Here is a 20,804-nt window from a genome sequence, read left to right on the forward strand (position 1 = left end):
TGACTTTTTTTCATGAACTCTTCCCTAATAATCCTCCCAGATAGAAGTAATCTCTTCTTCTGAACTTTTTTACTTACCTTTAAAAAATTATTTGGTGTATATAAAAGCATTTAAATATATTTTAAAAATAATTTTGGAAGTTATAAAGCAAAATAACAAAATAAACACCCATAAACAAGATACCCAGTTTAGGAAATAATGACCAACCCCTTGAAGCATTGATCAGTGACCAATCTTGATTACATATTTCCTCTAAACTTTCCTAACCTTTAGGTAACCACTGTCATCAGTCTTGTGTTAGTAGTTTTCATGCTTTTCTCTGTAATTTTATCACAAGATTATAATACATTGTTTTGCATGTTTTTAAACTTTATACAAATGGTATCACACTGTATATATTTTATGTGGGTTGCTTTTTTCATTCCACCATATGTTTCTGGCATATGTTCATAGCTCTAGTGTTCTAGTTCATTTCATTTGCAGCTACTGTTTTATACCTCTTATATAAATTTACCACAATTTATTCTCCTGATGGATAATTTGCTGTTCTCACCAGTTTATTATTATTCAGACATGTTCTCCAAAATTTTTGTACATGTACACTTAGTAGAATTGCTGGTTTGTAGGGTATGGATATCTTCAGCTTTATTAGATGATGTTAAACTGTTGCCCATAGTAGTTTACCAATTATGCCTACCTGTCCCCATCCCTAGTATATAAGAGTTGCCAACATTTGATATCATCAGAGTTTTAATTTTTGCTCATCTGGTGAGTATAAAATAGTATTCATTATGGTTTGCATGTCACTAATTTTTTTTCTAGATTATCTGGGCTGTTTTTATTTTTAAAAATTTATTTTTTAAATTAATTTATTATTTATTTTTATTTCTATCCAAGCTAGTTAGCATAGTGCAACAATGATTTCAGGAGTAGAACCCAGTGATTCATCTCCTACATATAACACCCAGTGCTCATCACAAGTGCTCATCTTCCTTAATGCCCCTTGCCCATTTAGCCCATGTTCCCATCCGCAATCCCTCCAGCAACCCTCAGTTTGTTCTCTATATTTAAGAGTCTCTAATGTTTTGTCCCCCTCCCTGTTTTTATATTATTTTTGCTTCCCTTCCCTTATGTTCATCTGTTCTGTGTCTAAAAGTCCTCATATGAGTGAAGTCATTATGATATTTGTCTTTCTCTGACTAATTTCGCTTAGCATAGTACACTCTAGTTCCATCCACGTTGTTGCTGATGGCAAGATTGCGTTCTTCTTGATTGCTAAGTAATACTCTGTTGTATACCACATCTTCTTTATCCATTCATCAGTCAATGGGCATTTGGGCTCTTTCTATACTTTGGCTACTGTCAATAGCGCTGCTATAAACATTAGGATGCATGTGCCCCTTTGAACAGCACATCTGTATCCTTTGGATAAATACTTAGTAGTGCAATTGCTGGGCCATAGGGTAGTTCTATTTTTAATCTTTTGAGGAACCTCCATACTATTTTCCAGAGTGGCTGCACCAGTTTGCATTCCCACCAGCAGTGCAAAAGGGTTCCTCTTTCTCCACATCCTCACCAACATCTGTTGTTGCCTGAGTTGTTAATGTTAGCCATTCTGATAGGTGTGAGGTGGTATCTCATTGTGGTTTTGATTTGTATTTCCCTGATGATGAGTAATGTTGATCATTTGTTCATGTGTCAGTTGGCCATCTGGATGTCTTCTTTGGAAAAGTGTCTATTCATGTCTTTTGCCCATTTCTTCACTGGATTATTTGTTTTTTGGGTGTTGAGTTTGATAAGTTCTTTATAGATTTTGGATTCTTACCCTTTATCTGACATGTCATTTGCAATTATCTTCACCCATTCCATTGGTTTACCATTTAGTTTTGCTGATTGTTTCCTTTGCTGTGCAGAAGCTTTTTATCTTGATGAGGTTCCAGTAGTTCATTTTTTGCTTTTGTTTCCCTTGCCTCTGGAGACGTGTTGAGTAAGAAGTTGCTGCGGCCGAGGTCAAAGAGATTTTTGCCTGCTTTCTCCTCTATGATTTTGATGGCTTCCTGTTTTACATTTAGTTCTTTCATCCATTTTGAGTTTATTTTTGTGTATGGTGTAAGAAAGTGGTCCAGGTTCATTCTTCTGCGTGTCAGTGTCCAATTTTCCCAGCACTGTTTGCTGAAGAGGCTGTTTTTATTCCATTGGATATTATTTCCCGCTTTGTCAAAGATTAGTTGGCCATACGTTTGTGGGTCCATATTCTGGGTTCTCTATTCTGTTCCATTAATCTGAGTGTCTGTTTTTGTGCCAGTACCATACTGTCTTGATGATTACAGCTTTGTAATACATCTTAAAGTCCAGGATTGTGATGCCTCCAGCTTTGGTTTTCTTTTTCAGGATTGCTTTGGCTATTCAGGGTCTTTTTTGGTTCCACACAAATTTTAGGACTGTTTGTTGTAGCTCTGTGAAGAATGCTGGTGTTATTTTGATAAGGATTGCTTTGAATATGTAGATTGCTTTCGGTAGTATTAACATTTTAACAATATTTGTTCTTCCAATCCATGAGCATGGAATGTTTTTGCATTTTTTTTTATGTCTTGTTCAATTTCTTTCCTAAGCTTTCTATAGTTTTCAGTGTATAGATTTTTCACCTCTTTGGTTAGATTTTTAATTTCCACACAGACTTGGAAATTCCAAAGATAGGCAAAATGAAGTATATATGTCATTCTGAAGTAAGGAGAAAGGAGTAGTAGGGATCTGGAACTTCAAAGGAAAGGAATGCAATTCACAGGGAGATGAAAAAGAGTAAATGTTTCAAACGTTTGCTCTGCCACTCAGAAACAATGGGACATAAAGAACTTCCATCAAACAGGCCTTGGTAGGTTCCTCCCTGTCATCCATACCTAGTTCAGAGTATCAAGTTATCTATGGTGATAGCTCTCTTCCCAGACCAGGTCCTTTATTTGATTTTTTTTAAGTTCATTTTTATTTTTTTTGAGACAGCTAGAGAGCAAGCAGGGGAGGGACAGAGAGAGAGGGAGACAGAATCCCAAGCAGGCTCTGTACCATCAGCACTGAGCCCGAGGCAGGGCAGGAACCCACAAACAGATCATGACCTGAGTGGAAATCAAGAGTCAGATGCTTAGCTGACTGAGCGACCCAGTGCCCGTATTTAATTTTTTTGTAGGCAGTTGTGGGGAGGTAAAGAGCTATTCCTGAACCTGCTGGGTTTTAATTGCTTGTTAACTCAAGATAATCTTCATGCCAAAGGCCCATCTTAGGGCAGCCTGTCCTCGGCTCCTATAGAGGTAAGGCTCTAAGTTTTATTGTTTTGGGTTTTTTTTGTTTTGTTTTGTTTACGGGCATCCAGTTGTTCAACACCATTTGTTAAAAAGACTATTTTGGGGGGGGCGCCTGGTTGGTTCAGTCGGTTAAGTGACTGATTTCAGCTCAGGTCGTGATCTCACGGTTCATGGGTTTAAGCCACGGCGTCGGGCTCTGTGCTGACAACGAGGAGCCTGCTTGCAGTCTTCTCTCTTGCCCCCACCCCCTGCTTGTGCTCTCTCTCTCAAAATACATATAAACTTAAAAATACCATCATTTTGACAATTACCTTGATACTGTTTTTGAATATTAGTTTATATTCTGTATATGGGTCTCTTTCTCTATTCTATTGATCTGTATGTGTACATGTATGTGGATTTAGTTTTATTTTTACTGCTGAGTACTGAAAGTGTACTTTTCATCTGAAAACACATTTCTTTAATTTGGAAAACTCTAGGTTATTATCTCTGAATATTACTTCTGTTTCATTCCCAACATTGTCTTCTTCCTTTTTGATGTTGGAGCCTCTGAACTCAGTCTTCAATATCTCTGAACTGTTGTTTTGGGTAATTTTCCTTTGCTTTTTGTGCTGGATCCTGGGGCACATTCTGTTTTCAAAAAACTTATTAAGATATTAATATGAATTAATATTTACACTGACATATTAAGGTTTACACTGCTATTTTTTTTCAATGTTTGTTTATTTTTGAGAGACAGAGAGAGACAGACCATGAGTAGGGAAGGGGCAGAGAGAGAGGGAGACACAGAATCCGAAGCAGGCTCCAGGCTCCGAGCTGTCAGCACAGAGCCCGATGTGGGGCTCGAACCCACAAACTGTGAGATCATGACCTGGGCCAAAGTTGGATGTCCAACAGACTGAGCCACCCAGGTGCCCCGTACACTGCTATTAATTTTTAGCATTTAGATTTAACTTTGGAACAAAGCAAGAAGACAATTAAAATTATAAACACAGAATGTAAATATTAACCTTGTAAGTTAAGTCATTTTCACCTTTGAAAGTTGCTTTTTGTTCCCTTTCTGTCATTTGCAATTTTATGTTTGCAGATATGTTTATCGTCTCTCAGCTGTTCCTTGGGTATCCTAAATCTAATCCTTGAGAATTGAGAGCATTTTTATATAGTATAGTCATGGGTATGAAGGCACAATTGAAGCTGCCTTAAACCTTCCAGTGGCTTCCCACTACAATTAGAATAAACTCCAAATGCCTTTGGCCTGCACGATTTTATATGATCTAGTTCCTAAAGATTTCTTTGACCTTGTGTCTTACTACTCCTTAGTTTGCTTTAGCTACATTGATCACCTTTGTGACCTTTGAACCCATCAAACTCAGTCTAATACCTTGGCTTTTGCACTTACTGTTTCCAGACCTGGAATGTTGTTCTTTACAGATCTTTACTGGTTGGTGCCTTCTCTTCATTTGGATCTGTTCTCAAATGTTTCTGCCTCAAAGGATGTTTCCCTGAACCTCTTAGCTAAAGAAATATTCTCTTCCTTCCCTCCATCATCTTTTACATTACTTGCCTTGTTGTATTTTCTTCAAAATATTTATCACTGGTTTTACTAACTGATGTTGTTTGTCTTCCTCCTTTTGAAAATAAGCTCTATGAGGACAAGATTTACCTGTCTTGCTCAATTCTGTGTACCAGTCTTTAGAACAGTCTGGCACATTGGATAAGCTTAATTAAAACCAAACAAACAAACAAAACCTGTGGATTGAAGGAATCAATAAATTGACATGATGTCACTTATATGATCAATCCCTAAAGATTTCTTTGACCTTTCTCTTCCTATTCCTTAGTTTGCTTTAGCTATGTTGGTGCTTTTTTTGTCATTTGATGGAAAAGTACCCGGAGGAAAGGAGTCTTCAGAGAACACTTCTGTTAATAAAAATGCTGTGCTTATTATTTCTCACTTCTTGTTCCCTTTGGGACTTGGAGACCAGAGTAAAATACTTTTGAGGTCAACCAAAGAGTGTTTCTGAGGCCCAGTGTTTCTGGTCCTTGAGAAAGAAATACCATGGGTCACTCAAGCAGATTACTTGGGAAATTTCATATCTTTAAAAACAAATTTTTTTTTTTCTCTTTGCCACTCTCTTTGCCATTTCTCCTTGCCACCTATTCTGTTTCTAAAATCTTCCTTACTTTGTATCTTTAAATCGTGGTCACCTGAGTTAACCCAGATAAACTTCTGGTTAATTTAAATTTCTTACATAGGTTTATCAAAAGACAAAGTAAACTTTAAAGTACTATATTATTAATTTGAATGTTATTAATAAATTTCATTCATCTATGAATTTTATTTTTAATAATTTTGTAATGTCACTAATAAAATTATAGGCCTCAAATACAATGGAGTTTGATCTTTTATTTTTTAAAGTGGAAGTTTATCTCAATCTAAGAATATATATGCATACTCACTATTAAGTTAGAAAAGATGTATTTAAGTATTTTTAAACCACCGTCTCTTGCCAATTTTCTATCCCCACAAGTATTTAGAAGAAAAATTATAGGTGAATTAGAGGAGGGGGGGGGGAAAGATTTTTAAACAGTCTGTCAAAGAATATAAATAATTGATAAAACATTTATAAAAACATTGGTATCCTATAAATGTTTGTGGAATGACTGGAAGTCTTTTGTGCATATTAGAAAATATTTTATTATGTGTATCTCTTTTTTGGACCAGTTCTAGCAGTACATGTTATATGGTAAATGCTTGATCAGTCAGTGTCCAGTAATTGTTTCAGATTTTAGTGGCTTGCTGTTATTTCTCATGGCCATAAAAATTATACTGCTTATAATCTTTAGTATTTCTAAAGCAAGTCACTTTTTTATCTGTAATATAAGAAAAACAAAAATAAAAAACGTTTCCTAACAAGTGTGTTTCCAGAGAAGGAAGAACTTCATTGGTGTTTTCATCATCAGTAATATTTTTGCGTTGTTTTTCCAGTTAAAGAATGTTGTATCATGGTTCAGATTTTTAGTCTCTTTTTGCAATTACTTGTGAATCGATTTGGTTAATTAATTTTGTATCTTTCTATGAGCAGAGGAGCCATGGTATTGCTGCTTTGCAAGTAATTTTTCAGCCAATGAGAAGTAATATGGAATTATTTATGAAGAGGTGATTTAAGACTAATATCTTGTATTTATTGAGCACTTACTACATGCTAGGCCATATATTCATTGCTTTCTGTGCACTGTTTGATTTCTTCTCAACTAGAACTCTGTGAGATTCTTCTTGTTCTTGTCCCAGTTTTACATATGAGGAAACTGAGAGGCACTGAGGGCATCATGAGGGCATAAGTAACTTGCCAAAGATCAAATACATGATAAATGGCTGAACTCAGGTTTGAATTCAGCTATATCTCTAAATCCCGTGTTTTAAAAAAGCAATAAACTGCCTCTTGAACTTTTTGAAGTTACATAGTAAATCTCACAGATGCTCTAAACTGAGGAAATGACCTTTAATGAAGTACTCATGCTTAATTTTGGTTTACTGTATTACAAACAACACCAAGGGACTATTTAAATTCTTTTGATGTTTAGTTATGTTAATATTCATGAATATTAATATTTCTTAAAATAAGTGAGGCATTTGTTCGGAATTTTTTTCTCTGATTTTATCTTTTTATTAAAAGTTTTTTTAAATGTTAATTTTTGAGAGAGAGAGAAACAAGTGCAGGTGGGGAAGGGGCAGAGAGGGAGACACAGAATCCAAGCAGGCTACAGGCTCCGAGCTGTCAGCACAGAGCCTGACACAGGCTTGAACACACAAACTGTGAGATCATGACCTGAGCTGAAGTTGGACGCTCAACCGACTGAGTCACTCAGGCGCTCCTCTCTGATTTTATTTTTAATATTAATATTCTCACACAAAAATCACCAAAAATAGGGGTAGGGTTGGGAAGAGAGTGCAGTGAGATGGGGCAGGACTGTAAAGCCCCCACCCCTCCGCAGCCCCACTGTGGGAGAAAAAAACATCGACGAAACAAAATAAAGCCCCAGAGAAACTCATCCCAGGGTGTCCCTGCCCCAGTGAGGCCCTGGCCGTGGGCTGGTTCCTGATTAAAAAGAAAAGGGAGGGGAGAGGGGTGTGAGGGGAAGGCCCTTGTTTTTAAAATTGGCGGGGGCTGGGAAGGATGGGGTTCCTTTTCCTCATAGTTCTTTCTTTAAAACTCCATTTGAGTTAGTTGTGAGGATTGATAAATATGCTTTGAAACAAAAGGAAGCTGTTGTTGCATAGATATTTAAGTTGTTTTTGAATTGAATTTAAAGATAGTTCTTTGCAAGCACTTTGAAAAACAAAGTTTAAATTACAGATTAAGATGGAAAATTGGAAATTACTATATACTTTTAAAGACAGTTATGAGGGGCGCCTGGGTGGCGCAGTCGGTTAAGCGTCCGGCTTCAGCCAGGCCACGATCTCGTGGTCCATGAGTTCGAGCCCCGCGTCAGGCTCTGGGCTGATGGCTCGGAGCCTGGAGCCTGTTTCCGATTCTGTGTCTCCCTGTCTCTCTGTCCCTCCCCCGTTCATGCTCTGTCTCTCTCTGTCCCAAAAATAAATAAAAACGTTGAAAAAAAAATTAAAAAAAAAAATAAAGACAGTTATGATATTGCAAGGCACTTCACTTCCACTCCTAAGCTTCAGTTTCTTCATCTGTAAAATAAAAATCCCAAAGTTCAGGGAAATGATACCTGCTCTGTTAACCTAGTGGCACTGATCTGATGATTGTCTGGTTAAGGCCATGTAAAATTGCCTTGTAAACTATTGGTACAAAACCTTTGACATCCTTGCCAGGTCATTTAAACACAGAAGCATGAATTGGTATCTATTTTATTTATATGGATTCTTCAGTGGTCTTGGGGTGTATAGAATTAATTCAGTGGATTCATTGTATTGAATGTTCCCATAGAGAAGTACCTGTGTAAACAAACATATAACAGGCTTTATGAGTTCAAGAGCCCCGGATTAAGTTTTCAGTGAAAGCTTATCTTTGTCGAATTCTCATACCCAGTGTTTTATTTTCACAGGTATTAACACCTGTGAAATGCTACTTGTTTTTAGATGAGATGGTAAATGAGAGTCTAAATTAAATCAGGATTTAATTAGGATTGATAGAGATTTACGTTAAAAAAAATTTTTTAAAGAAAGTAGATGCTTAAAGGATAACAAATATTTTATAATATAAAGGAGCATAGTGACGAATCTGAATTTGATTGGGATATGGGATGAGGAGGAGTAGGTTGTTAGGTCGTAGAAGCAAAAAGGGAATAAATATCTGTGGAAAAATAACCAGTAATAGATTCCAGTCTCTAATAAAGAAATGCTGGGGCGCCTAGGTGGCTCAGGCGGTTAAGCGTCCGACTTCGGCTCAGGTCATGATCTCACAGTTCGTGAGTTCAAGCCCCACGTCGGGCTCTGTGCTTACAGCTTAGAGCCTGCTTCAAATTCTATGTCTCCCTCTCTCTCTGCTCCTCCCCCACTTAGGTCTCTCTCTCCTTCAAAAATAAATAAAAACATTAAAAAAAAAAGAAAGAAATGCCAAAGGAATAATGAATGAATGCCTTGTGGGCCAAGCCAACATAGTTGTCACCTTTGAATTGTATGCACTAGGGCTGTCTTACGAAACAAACATTATACTCTCATTAGAACTTTAGAGGAATGCTATTGTGTACTCTCCATTGTGGGCAGAAAAAAAAAAAAAACTCCCATCTCTTTTATCTCCCATTCTTCCCCTACTCCAAGTTAAAAGATGAAAATTTATACAAACCTTATTCTAAAATTTTTGATAAAGCAAAGAAAATTCTGTAATGTTTGGCTAATCATTATATGTATATGTGCATTATAACAATAATAGTTATAATTTTTTGAGAACACAGTACCATGTACTGTTAGGCATTTTACATATATTCCATCATTTATTCTTCACAACAGGTCTGAAATTTATAATCCCCCATTTTACACAGACGTTGAAGCTCACAAAAGTCAAATAACTTGCCCCCAAATCACATAATAGTAATTGAACTAGTATTCAAACCCATATTTCTGTGACTCCACAATCTGTGAATTTTTTTTTTTTTCCAGAGTACATACTCCTTCCTTGATACGGGGATTTTTTTGTTTTTATAGATCTGGCCCAGCAGCTCAAACGTGTAGCCAGATTTGGTTAATCCTCGGGCAAGAGTACTGCCCCTAAATCTATTTGGCAGATGATAATGTGCAGGTGAACATGGCTCTCAGCCACAAGGCTTCTGTGAGTTTTGTGGGGAGGTGTTCCCTTCACCTGCGGACCCTGCTGTCAACATAGCTTCCTACTTCACTCAAGGATTCTGTGACCCATCACTGAACTGTTGCATGAGTAGATAGTAGTTTTCAAGGAAAGGAAGCATTAAGTTTTCTGGTGAGGATCTCTGTATTTGCTGTTATTTCTTTCAGAGATATCAGAGGGAGCTTGTACATATCTAGGGAACATGTCTACTATTCCATTATGGAACAGCTCCTGTTGGGAAGCTTTTTTGCTTTTTTGTAATTCTAAACTGAGGAGAATGTCTCCTTAATGAAAGCTGATTTGTCACTGTTTCATTAAAAAATGTTTGAATTAGAAGGTGCTTAGTAGACAAAAAAACTAATATGAATTTAAATAAGCCCTAAGTTATGTTTCATATTTGTCTCACCCAGAAGTACAAAGCATGAATCCTACCTTCTCCATAGATTTTCTTCCTTTAATGTCTCATACAAAACTGTACTTATTATCTTAATTCATTGTGTTCATGAATGGACTTTATTCACCCAATGAGATTGTAAGCTCTGTGAGAGCAGGTACCTAATCTTAACATTTTTTTCATGACTTTTGAGGCAATAATTCTTATCCTGAGACCTCTAAAGGTCTCATATATACAGTTCATACAGTAAAGCTGTACAATCTAAGGAAGACATTAATATTTTTTACTTTTAGCTAGACAGACTTCTACAGTGTGATAATATAAGCTATTTTATGCTCACCAGAGGCCCTTATAAAATTGGAAAAAATTTTTCATTTAATAAATATCATTTATTTCAAAAACTTTGTAAACATGGGTCTTTCATGTTTAGTGAAAGGTTGGGAATTAGTGTTTGGTAGTGTGTGGCCCAGTGTTAAGTAATAATGATTATAAAAAATATAATCGATTTATTGATGAGGAGTAATTAATGAGCTTTTTTGTTTTAGGAAATGTTGTGGGCAACTTGGGACATTCCTTCTTCAGTCAGAGTTTCCTTGGCAGTAAAGAACATGGTGGATTCTTATATGTGACATCTACCTACCAGTCACTGCAAGACCTGGTACTCCCAACCCCACCTTACTTGTTTGGGATTCTCATCCAGAAATGGGAAACTCCTTGGGCTAAAGTGTTTCCCATCCGACTAATGTTGAGACTTGGAGCTGAATATCGGCGTAAGTAGTAAAATAGCTTCTTTTACACCATATGGCCAAGACATGATGACTAAATAAAGACCTGAATATTCAGATTCCCCCCCTGCCCGCAACCCCCCCTCCCCCAGTGATATAGTTCAGCAGAAATCTTTTGACACAGCTAAGCTAAATTTGGCCATTGTGTTTACTTATTTTGACTCTAATGTGAAGGACTAAAAATCTCTACTGAGGAAATTAGTGATTATTTATTACCTTGTAGACTTACTGGTTTTATATAGTTCATTGATAAATATATGCTCATCTTCAGAAAAAATGAATTGGAATTTAACAAGTGACTTTTTATAGTATCTATAGTGAACATTTTTTGGTAATTTTATTGGAAAATAGTATGACAAATTGTATTTTGCATAACGTAGCACATACTGGAAACTAATGGTATAGAGATCACTTTAGGTAAAGAGAGCAGTAGAAGAGTTTTTTGCTCATGGTGGTAGCAGTACAACTAAGTTGGGAGTTTTAAGACATTAAGGCCTAAATGCAAGCTTTCTTTTAAACCTTATACCTTCACCTAATCAGACTTGCAAGGTCTAGGAATCAGACCATTTGAATAAGATTCTTAACTCTGTGAATTACTAGCTCTGTAACTTTGGGCAAGTGACTCGAGCTGTAAGTATGTAAGGTTGTTAAGAGGATCAAAAACGATAAAGAAAACTTATTTTGTAAACTATAAAACAGTATATTTTATGTTTTCAGCAAGTCAACTTCATTCTTTCCCTTGCTCATTCAATAAGAATTTAATAAAGGTCTACCATTTATAACAAATCCTGTGAATTCAGAAATAGCTAAGATACGTTACAGACTCTTAGAAACCTTTGTAAGAAAGACATACAGAAATCATGATTATAGTAGTATATTGTGTTAAAACACATGCTCAAAGTTAACAAAGTTCTTTTGGAGCTTGAAGATGGACTCTAACTTCACCAAGAATGAAGGAGTTGGATAAGAAATATTTCTTAGAACAAAGTGTTTCTGGACTGAATTGTGAAAGAGGCATTTGAATTATCCAGATGAAGTAGGGAAAGGAGTGGGTTGTATCCAGAGGAAAGAACTTGTATATCTTCCTGTCTTATATAGGTAGTTCACTCCATAAAGCTCAAGGAATAAGTAAGCGAGTTAATAGGCCACCTCATGTTTGGCTTTTCTAAGGAGGATCCTGGTTAGGAGAAGTATAAGAATGAATACAGAGGAATTAGAAGAGGTTTGTTTCCTGGATCATATTAATCCAGTTTGAAGAAGAGTGCTTCCTAAGATGTTATAGTTCATTTTGGAGAAAGCTGCATCAAAAGGCTTATCTGGTCATCAGAATATTTACTTTGGCATTTATTGTAGAAGGCTCAGAATTTGTGTGTGATGCTACCATGCTAAATACTTTTGAGCCCTAAATTTCATATGCTTTATTACAGTTACATTTTGAAAACTTTATGAACTTTGACACCTCTTTTGCCAAAATTTTAAGCTGTCAAGTTTAGTCTGATTATTTTTCATTTCCATAGTTTATCCATGCCCACTGTTCAGTGTCAGATTTCGGAAGCCATTGTTTGGAGAGACGGGACATACCATCATGAATCTTCTTGCAGTAAGTTGGGAATTTTTATTTACTTTTTTCTTACTGGGATTTGTACAGGAGAAGGAATAGAAGGATTTCATTTTTTGTTAACAGCCATACCTCTGCTGCTTCAGGCAGGTGAAGATTTATGCTGTAGGAAACGAAAAACATACATATATTCTTTGGAAAATATATGGAGCTTTTGAGTGAAACAGTACAGGATTTCAGCCCTTGATTATATATACACTTACTATCTAAGTGACCTTGCAGGATTATTGTGAGGACTAGAGGTAATGTACAATTAAAGCACCTAGCATTCTATTTTGTTTTTATTTTAAGCTTGCCATCATAGAGGTGTCCTCTTTGTCTGTGTAGCTTATTGTTTAGCCCAAGATTGGTCAGAGATTGTGTTCAAATATCTCAAGCCAGTAAGTCATTCATTCTTTTATGATAAATCTGTGTATGGACTGGGATTCATACTTTGTTTCCTTTCTGCTAGGATCTCCCATGTTCCTTTGCACATGCACAGGCTCTGCTGTATGTGTGCACCGACTAAGGACAATTCTGGGTATTTGGAGAGTTTATGAAGCTCTCTGTGGCTATCTCACCTCCCAGAACTCCTCATTAAATCTTTGGCTAATGTGCCTGCTCATTACTTACCTCAAACCTCAGGCTAACTGAGCTGCTGGCCCTCCCTTTTCACTAACAATTGAAATTACCACTGTAGCTGACACCACTCCAAATCAAGTAAGATCCTTCAAGTAGCAGAGTTTATTTCATAGATTACCTTGAACTACCTAAGAAGTCTAGGGCACAGCCCCAAGCAAGAAGATCACAGACTCAGCTCTACTGTTCTTGCTTGAAGTTCGGTAGTTTTCATGAAGAAACACATCTCAGTGTGTTATATGCTTTTGGTCTAATTCCAGAGCATTGTAATGATTGTGTTTTAAAAAACCATTTACCCAGGGGCACCTTGGTGGCTCAGTCAGTTAAGCATCCAACTCTTGATTTTGGCTCAGGTCATGATCTCCGCACTGACAGGGCAGAACCTACTTGGGATTCTCTCTCTCTCCTCTCTCTGCTTATTCCCCACTCATTCTCTCTTTCTCAAAATAAATAAGTAAACTTAAAAAAAAAAACAAAAAAACATTTACCCAGCTTTTTACTTGCTTTTTGGGACTGGATTTATTTCCTCACTCTGTCTTGCCGTTGTAGTTGTAGTTTCAGTTATCTTTTAAAGAGATTTAAATAATAAGAAAAGCTCTTGTAGCTTTACTTATGTGGTTGCCATTTCCAGTGATCTTCATTTCTTTGTATAAATCTGTATTTCCATCTGGTGTCATTTCCCTTCAGCCTGAAAGATTTCCTGTAACATTTCTTGTAGTGTGGGTCTGCTGGTGAGGAATTCAGCATTTATATTTCTAACATCTTTATTTTACCTTCATATTTGAAAGATATTTTTGCTGGATGTAGAATTCTAGGTTGATAGTTGTATTCTTTGAGTGCCTTAAAGATGAATAATAATCGCTCTACTGTTTCTTCTGGTTTGCATTGTTTCAGACGAGGACTTTATTTTCCCTCTTTGTTCCTCTGTATATAATGCTTTTTCCTTCTCTGGTTGCTCTAAGGTGTTTCTTTTTATCACTGGTTTTGAGCACTTTGATTATGTACCTTGATATACGGTTGTTGTTTTTTTTTTTCCCCATGTTTCTTATACTTGGAGTTCGTTGAGCTTCTTATTTTTGTGAGTTTATAATTTTCATCAAAGAACATTTTCTTTCCTCTCCCTCTTCTCCTTCAAGGACTCTGTGTTATAGACATATTAGGCTCTTGAAATTGTTTCACAGCTCACTAATACTCCTTTTTTTCCCCTCTGTGTTTCATTTTGGACAGTTATTATTGTTCAACAATCTTATTTTGCATTGTTAAAACTGTCAAGTACATCTTTTTTGGGGGATTATCTCAATCATTGTCATTTTCATCTCTAGAAATTTGACTTAGGTCTTTTTCTATATCCTCCTTGTACTTAATTTTTTGAATATCTGGAATATATAGTAACTACTGTAGTGTCCTTGTTGGTAATTCTAACATCTCTATCAGTTCTGGCTCAGTTTCCATTGATTAATTCTCCCTCTTTTTTTTTTTTTTAAGTTTATTTATTTATTTTAGAGAGAGAGTGAGAGAGCGTGAGCACATGTGCAAGTGGAGGAGGGGCGGAGAGACATGGAGAAAGAGAATCCCAAGCAGGTTCTGTGCTGTCAGCACAGAGCCCATCGCAGGGCTCCATCTCACAAACTGTGAGATCATGACCTGAGCTGAGATCATGACCTCAGCCAAGATCAAGAGTTGGATGCTTAACCAGCTGAACCACCCAGGCACCCTCCCCCTCTTATTTTGAGTTGTATTTTCCTGCTTTTGCATGCTTGGTATTTAAAAAAATTTTTTTTTTTAATGTTTATTTTGTGAGAGAGAGAGAGACAGCAAGCGTAAGCAGGGGGAAGGGCAAAGAGAGGGGGAGACACAGAATCTGAAGTGGGCTCTGAGCTGATTCAGAGCCTGATGTGGGTCTCAAGCTCACAAACCATGAGATCATGATCTGAGCCAAAGTTGGACGCTTAACCGACTGAGCCATCTATGTGCCCCTTAAAAATTCTTTTAATGTTTATTTATTTATTTTTGAGAGAGAAAATGAGCAGGGAGGGGCAGAGAGAAAGGGAGACAGAGAATCCCAAGCAGGACCCACACCATCAGCACAGAGCCCAATGTGGGACTGGAACTCACAAACAGTAAGAGCATGACCCAAGCCAAAATCAAGAATTGGACACTTAACTGACTCAGCCACCCAGGTGCCCCGATATTTTTAAATTTTTTACTGGAAGCCAAATATTATGATTTTACCTTGCTGCATGGTGAGTATTTTTGTATTCCTGTAAACTTGAGTTCTGTTACAAGTAAGGCAGTTAATTTACCTAGAAATAGTTTGATTCTTGCAAGTCTTGATTTTTAAGATTTGTAAGGTGGAACCAAAGTCTTGTTTACTGTAGTGCTGGTTATTCCTCAGCACTAAGGCAAGACCCTTCGGAGTACTTGTAATGACTTTGGGCCCTATTTGGAATTAGGCCAAACTTCACAGATTAAAGGCACATTTCTTTACCAGATTGTTGTTACTTCAGACACCAGGGTCAAGTCCCAGGCTACGCATACTTCTGACTAACTGTATACAAATGTTAGCATTCCCACTACTCTCTCAGTTTTGATAATTCACTAGAATTATTCACAGAACTCAGCAAAGTATATATACTATACTATATAGTATAGATTACAGTTTTATTGTAGTAAAGGAAATACAAATTAGGGCCAGTGGAGAGAAGAGTCACAGAGTACAAAGTCTGGGAGGGTCCCACCCAAGAAGCTTCTGTGCCCTCCGGGACATGTCACCCTGCTGGTATGTTGATATATAACAATATGCACAGAATAAACACTGGAGCTTTTGTGTCCTGAGTTTTTATTGGAGTTTCCTTATTAGGCATGATGATTGAGTCATTGGTCATGTGATTGAACTCAGTCTTGAGCCCCCTGATATCATGTGCCTCAAAGCCCCATCCTCTTATCACATGGCTGATCTTTCTAGGATGGCTAGCTCCCACCTTGGGTCATCTTGTTAGGATAAACTATCTAGGGACCTATTATGATTCACTAAATGAACATAGACTATCAGGGATCCACCACTGAATAACAGACACTCCTATCACTCAGGAAATTCCAAGGCTTTAGAGGCTACCTCTCAGGAACCAGGAGCAAAGTCCAGTGAAATTGTTTATTATACAGTAATACTCTACCTAATGCTCATGGAATATGAGGTTTTCCTCTGTGGTTTTTAGGAGTAGGCACTATTCCCAGACCTGTGTACCAGACAGTGTTTCTGATAATCATTTCAAATAGTTTTTTCACCGGCCTCAAGAAGTTTCCTCAGACACATTTGCTAATCAGAACTTTTCTGAATTCTGGAGTGAGATCCTCTGCAAGTCTTTGGAGTTCTTTGCAGTTTTTTCCTCTCTGATGCTCTGTCCTGTGAAGTATAGCTACCGTGGTTTTCCTGGAGTCTTGGTTTTGTTTCCTCAACTCAGGAAATCTGTCAGCCTCTGCCTGGGTTCTCCCTTCCTGCACCTGAGCTTGTAAACTCTCTAGAGGCATAACCTGTACAATCACAGAGCTCATCTTGTTTGCTTCCTGCCTTTTAAGGATCACTGTCCTTTGTTGTCTGAGGTTCAGTGTCTTGAAAATCATTGTTTCATATGTTCTGTGTAGTTTTGGGTTGTTTCAGGCAGGAAGGTAAATTCAGTCCCCTTTTCTCTATTTTGTCCTGAAATGGAAATTTTATTTTTTTAATTTATTTTTTATTTTCTTAAGTAATCTCTATCCCCAGTGTTGGGCTTGAACTCATGACCAGAGATCAAGAGTCACATGCTCTACCAACTGAGCCAGCTAGGCACTCCCAGAAGTGAAAATTTTAAAATTATATTTTAATCTATAAGATCGCCCTCTCCCGCTTTATCTTCCTTTCCCTCCCTCCCTCCCTCCCTCCCTCCCTCCCTCCCTCCCTCTCTCTCTCTCTCTCTTTCTCTCTCTGTCTCTCTGTCTCTCTCTTTCTCCCTCTCCATTTCCCTCCTTCTACTTCAGTCCCCATCACTTTGTCACTCCTGGTAACTTTAGTTTTTAGTCACATTTTTGACGAGATAATTTTTTTTTTAAGTTTATTTATTGGGAGGGAGGGAGAGAGAGAGAGAGAATGAGCAGGGGAGGGGCAGAGTGAGAGAGGGAAAATCCCAAGCAGGCTCCTCACTGTTAGCACAAAGCCTGATGCTGTGCTTGATCCCATGAGCCGTAGGATCATGACTCAAGCCAAAATCAAGAGTCGGACACTTAATTGAGCCACCCAGGCACCCTGACAAGATTATTTACTTACTTATTTATTTATTTATTTTTACCGATTGTAATCTGCTTTGGAAAGAAAAGGAGATATTTATCCTGTAATCCAGTAACAGAAGCCTATGGTTTTTGTTGCCTGTATCAGTTCATTTATACAAACTTCTGGTGGAATATCTCCTGAAGCATCTTATTCTCCATCTCCACGGTCAGAGAGGAAAATTTTTCTCTATTTTTCAAAGATTCTTCTAGCTGATCTAAAAATTAAATTGACGTAAGAGATTAACAGGAGAAAATTAAATCTAACTTTGTACATGTGAAAACCTCACATACATGAGGGGTTCATAGACAGAAAGGTAAAATTCCTCCTGAGCTGAAGAATGGGATAGGGGCCTGGGGCTGCCAAAGGGAGGAGAGCAATTTACAGGGCAATAAGAAGAGCAGCTGCTTGGCAATTAGATGTATGCCCTACCATACAGATGGGTCGCTCAGATAAAATTTATCTCTAATAATAACTCTAATTCTGAGAAAGACCCCCAATTTAGATTCTTCTAGGTAGTTAAGACAGGGCAAAAGTTCTCTTGACCCTGCAGGGTCTTAATTGCCTTCAGCTCAAAAGAGTCCACATACCAAAATAGCACATATGGAAGAGACTTGTTTTGAACCCTTTTACCACCTTCTCTGTCTCTAGTTTAACAGAATTTACCGATCTATTGATTCCAACACTTTTCTACTACCTCTCACTCCCTCTATTTTTCTCCTTTCCTGTCTTAAGATTCCATGGTTTCATCATTAAAATCACTTTTATTTTAAATGATTCCAGGTCCTTTCTGTACCTTACCCTCTGTTTTATTAGCCCAGCAAAATGTAAACCCTGGTTAAATCTACCTCTTAATTAAAAAAAACTTTTTTAAATTTATATACAGTAAAGTTCACCTTTTATGGAGTATACTTCTAAGAGTTTTGACAAATGTAGAGTTATGTTACTACCACTGTTGCCATTGGGATACAGAAGAGTTCTATCATTCCAGAAAATTTGCTGGTGCACCCCTAATGTCTGGTAACCATTGATCCTCTTTCCCTACAGTTTTAGCTTTTTTAGATTATCATATAATTGGAATTATGCAGTACGTAGCCGTTTGAGTCTGGCTTCTTTCACTCATCATCATGCATTTCCAGTTCATCTTTGTTGTTACGTATGTTGTTAAGGAAATAAAAATCTTTTTCCTGTACTCATCTTTGGTTCTTTGGCTGAGGCCCTAAAAATTAGACTGGCCAAACAGTGAATAACAGAGGCATATTTTGGGGTGGCATATTCTGGTAAACTTAGCATCAGTAGTTCGTTCGTCTTTATTGCTATATAGTATTCAGTTGCATTATGAACCACAGTTTGTCTGTTTACCTGTAGATGGATCTGTGGGTTGTTTCTAGTTTTGGGTGACTATGAATAAAGCTGCTGTAAACATTCACGTATGAAATTTTGTGTGAACCTTAGTTTTGCCATATTGTACATTTAATGTTATAAAGAACTGTGAAATTGTTTTCCAACATGCCTGTAGCAGTTTACATTCACAAGTAATATACAAGAATTCTTTTTTTGCCCAGTATTTATTTCTTTTTTGTTTTCAATTTTTACAATTCCAGTAGGAGTTTAGTGGTTTTAACCTTTGTGATTTTAACTTCTATGCTTCTTAAGATGAGTGATTCAGAGCATTTTTCATGTGCTAATTTGCCCTCTTTATATCTTCTTTAGTGAGTACTCAGATTTTGCCCATTTAAAAATATGGTTGTTGTTTTCTTGTTGGGTTTTGAGAGTTTTTCATGTATTCTAAATGTAAGTCCTTTGGTAGATTTGTATCATTTGTTATATTTTCTCCTAGTCTATGGTCTCTCTTTTTACTCTGTTAACAGTGTCTTTCACAGAACAAAAATTTTTCATTTTGTTGAAGTATAATTTATTAATTTTCTATGGAGCATGCTTTTTATATGATATCTAAGAACTTATTGACTAGAATGACATCACAAATATTTTCTCCCATGTTTCTTTGTAGAAGGCTTATGGTTTTATTTTTATGCCTTATATTTAGTTCTGTGGTTCATTTTTAGTTAAATTTTATGATTGTGAGACATTGTTAGAAACCCTTCTTTCATATGTCCAATTGTTTTAGTACCATTTGTTAAAAAGACTATCCTTTCTTCATTTACTCGCCTTTACACCCTTATCAAAAGTCAGTCGACAGGGGCGCCTGGGTGGCGCAGTCGGTTAAGCGTCCGACTTCAGCCAGGTCACGATCTCGCGGTCCGTGAGTTCGAGCCCCGCGTCAGGCTCTGGGCTGATGGCTCGGAGCCTGGAGCCTGGAGCCTGTTTCCGATTCTGTGTCTCCCTGTCTCTCTGCCCCTCCCCCGTTCATGCTCTGTCTCTCTCTGTCCCAAAAATAAATAAACGTTGAAAAAAAAAAATTCAAAAGTCAGTGGACATACCTGTGTGGATCTACTTCTTCCTTCATTTGTAACTTTATCCAGGCCTGCATGTGGATGAAGACAAAAAGAGTCACCTATTTACTGGTCTTACTTAAAAAAATTTTTTTTTAATATTTATTTATTTTTGAGAGACAGAAACAAAATGTGAGCAGGAGAGGGGCAGAGAGAGAGAGGGGGAGACACAGAATTGGAAGCAGGCTCCAGGCTCTGAGCTGTCAGCACAGAGCCTGACACGGGGCTCGAACCCACGAACCACAAGATCATGATCTGAGGCGAAGTCAGATGCTCAACCAACTCAGCACCCAGGCACCCCCAGTCTCACTTTAGATTTATGACCAATACCATTAGGAAACTCTCAGACCTACCTGACAATCTTTCCTGGTCCATAACCCATTCCTATTCTCATGTTTTCTCAAATTTCCAGTGTCTCCTCTCCTTTTCTCACTTTTTGCTGATGTCCCAGCCCCAGTTTCCCTGAGTAAATAGAAGCAATCAGAAGATAATTTTCACACAGTTACATCCAACTTACCCGTATCTATACATTTTCATTTCTTAGTTTCTTTGGACACCTTTCTTTCTTGGTTCTTCTCCTGCAGCCTTCTGACTTGCTACCTTCCCTTTCCCACTGTGTTCTGCCTCTCAGTAAATGGCAGTCTTGTAGTTGCCCAGTCCATATAATTCATAATCATCTTTGATTTTGCTTTTTTTTCCACATTCCATATTCAATCCAGTGACAAATATTCTCAGTTTCCCCTTCAAAATGTACCCGGAATCTGATAACTTCTCACCACTTTTTGAATTGGTAACACTTTGGTCTAAATTACCACTGTCTCTTGCCTGAATTATTTTTGTTACATTTATCTGATCTCCTTCTTTCTATTCTTGTTCCCTTACCATCTATTTACAGAGAAGCCAGAGAGATCTGTTAAAATAGGTCAAAAATCTCACAGTAAAGGCACAGGTGTTTGTGGTGGCCTCCAAGACCATATGAAATCTAGCTGTATGCTGTCACTTTGACATCATCTCCTTGCACTCTTCATCACT

The 20,804-nt window shown here is 37.4% G+C and overlaps 1 protein-coding gene across 3 annotated transcripts in view; it reads left to right on the forward strand.

Moving 5' to 3' along the window:
- Positions 1-20,804, forward strand: part of ZFYVE9 (zinc finger FYVE-type containing 9) — a 137,808-nt gene that overhangs the window by 69,392 nt on the left and 47,612 nt on the right. For all 3 annotated transcript variants that reach the window (XM_011284987.4, XM_011284988.4, XM_011284989.4), the window contains 2 exons: positions 10,544-10,768; positions 12,301-12,383. In XM_011284987.4, coding sequence (XP_011283289.2) covers positions 10,544-10,768; positions 12,301-12,383 — 308 coding nt within the window. The remainder of the gene's footprint in view (positions 1-10,543; positions 10,769-12,300; positions 12,384-20,804) is intronic.

The sequence above is a fragment of the Felis catus genome, chromosome C1 (assembly GCF_018350175.1).
Source record: "Felis catus isolate Fca126 chromosome C1, F.catus_Fca126_mat1.0, whole genome shotgun sequence".
In the NCBI taxonomy this organism is placed as follows: domain Eukaryota; kingdom Metazoa; phylum Chordata; class Mammalia; order Carnivora; family Felidae; genus Felis; species Felis catus.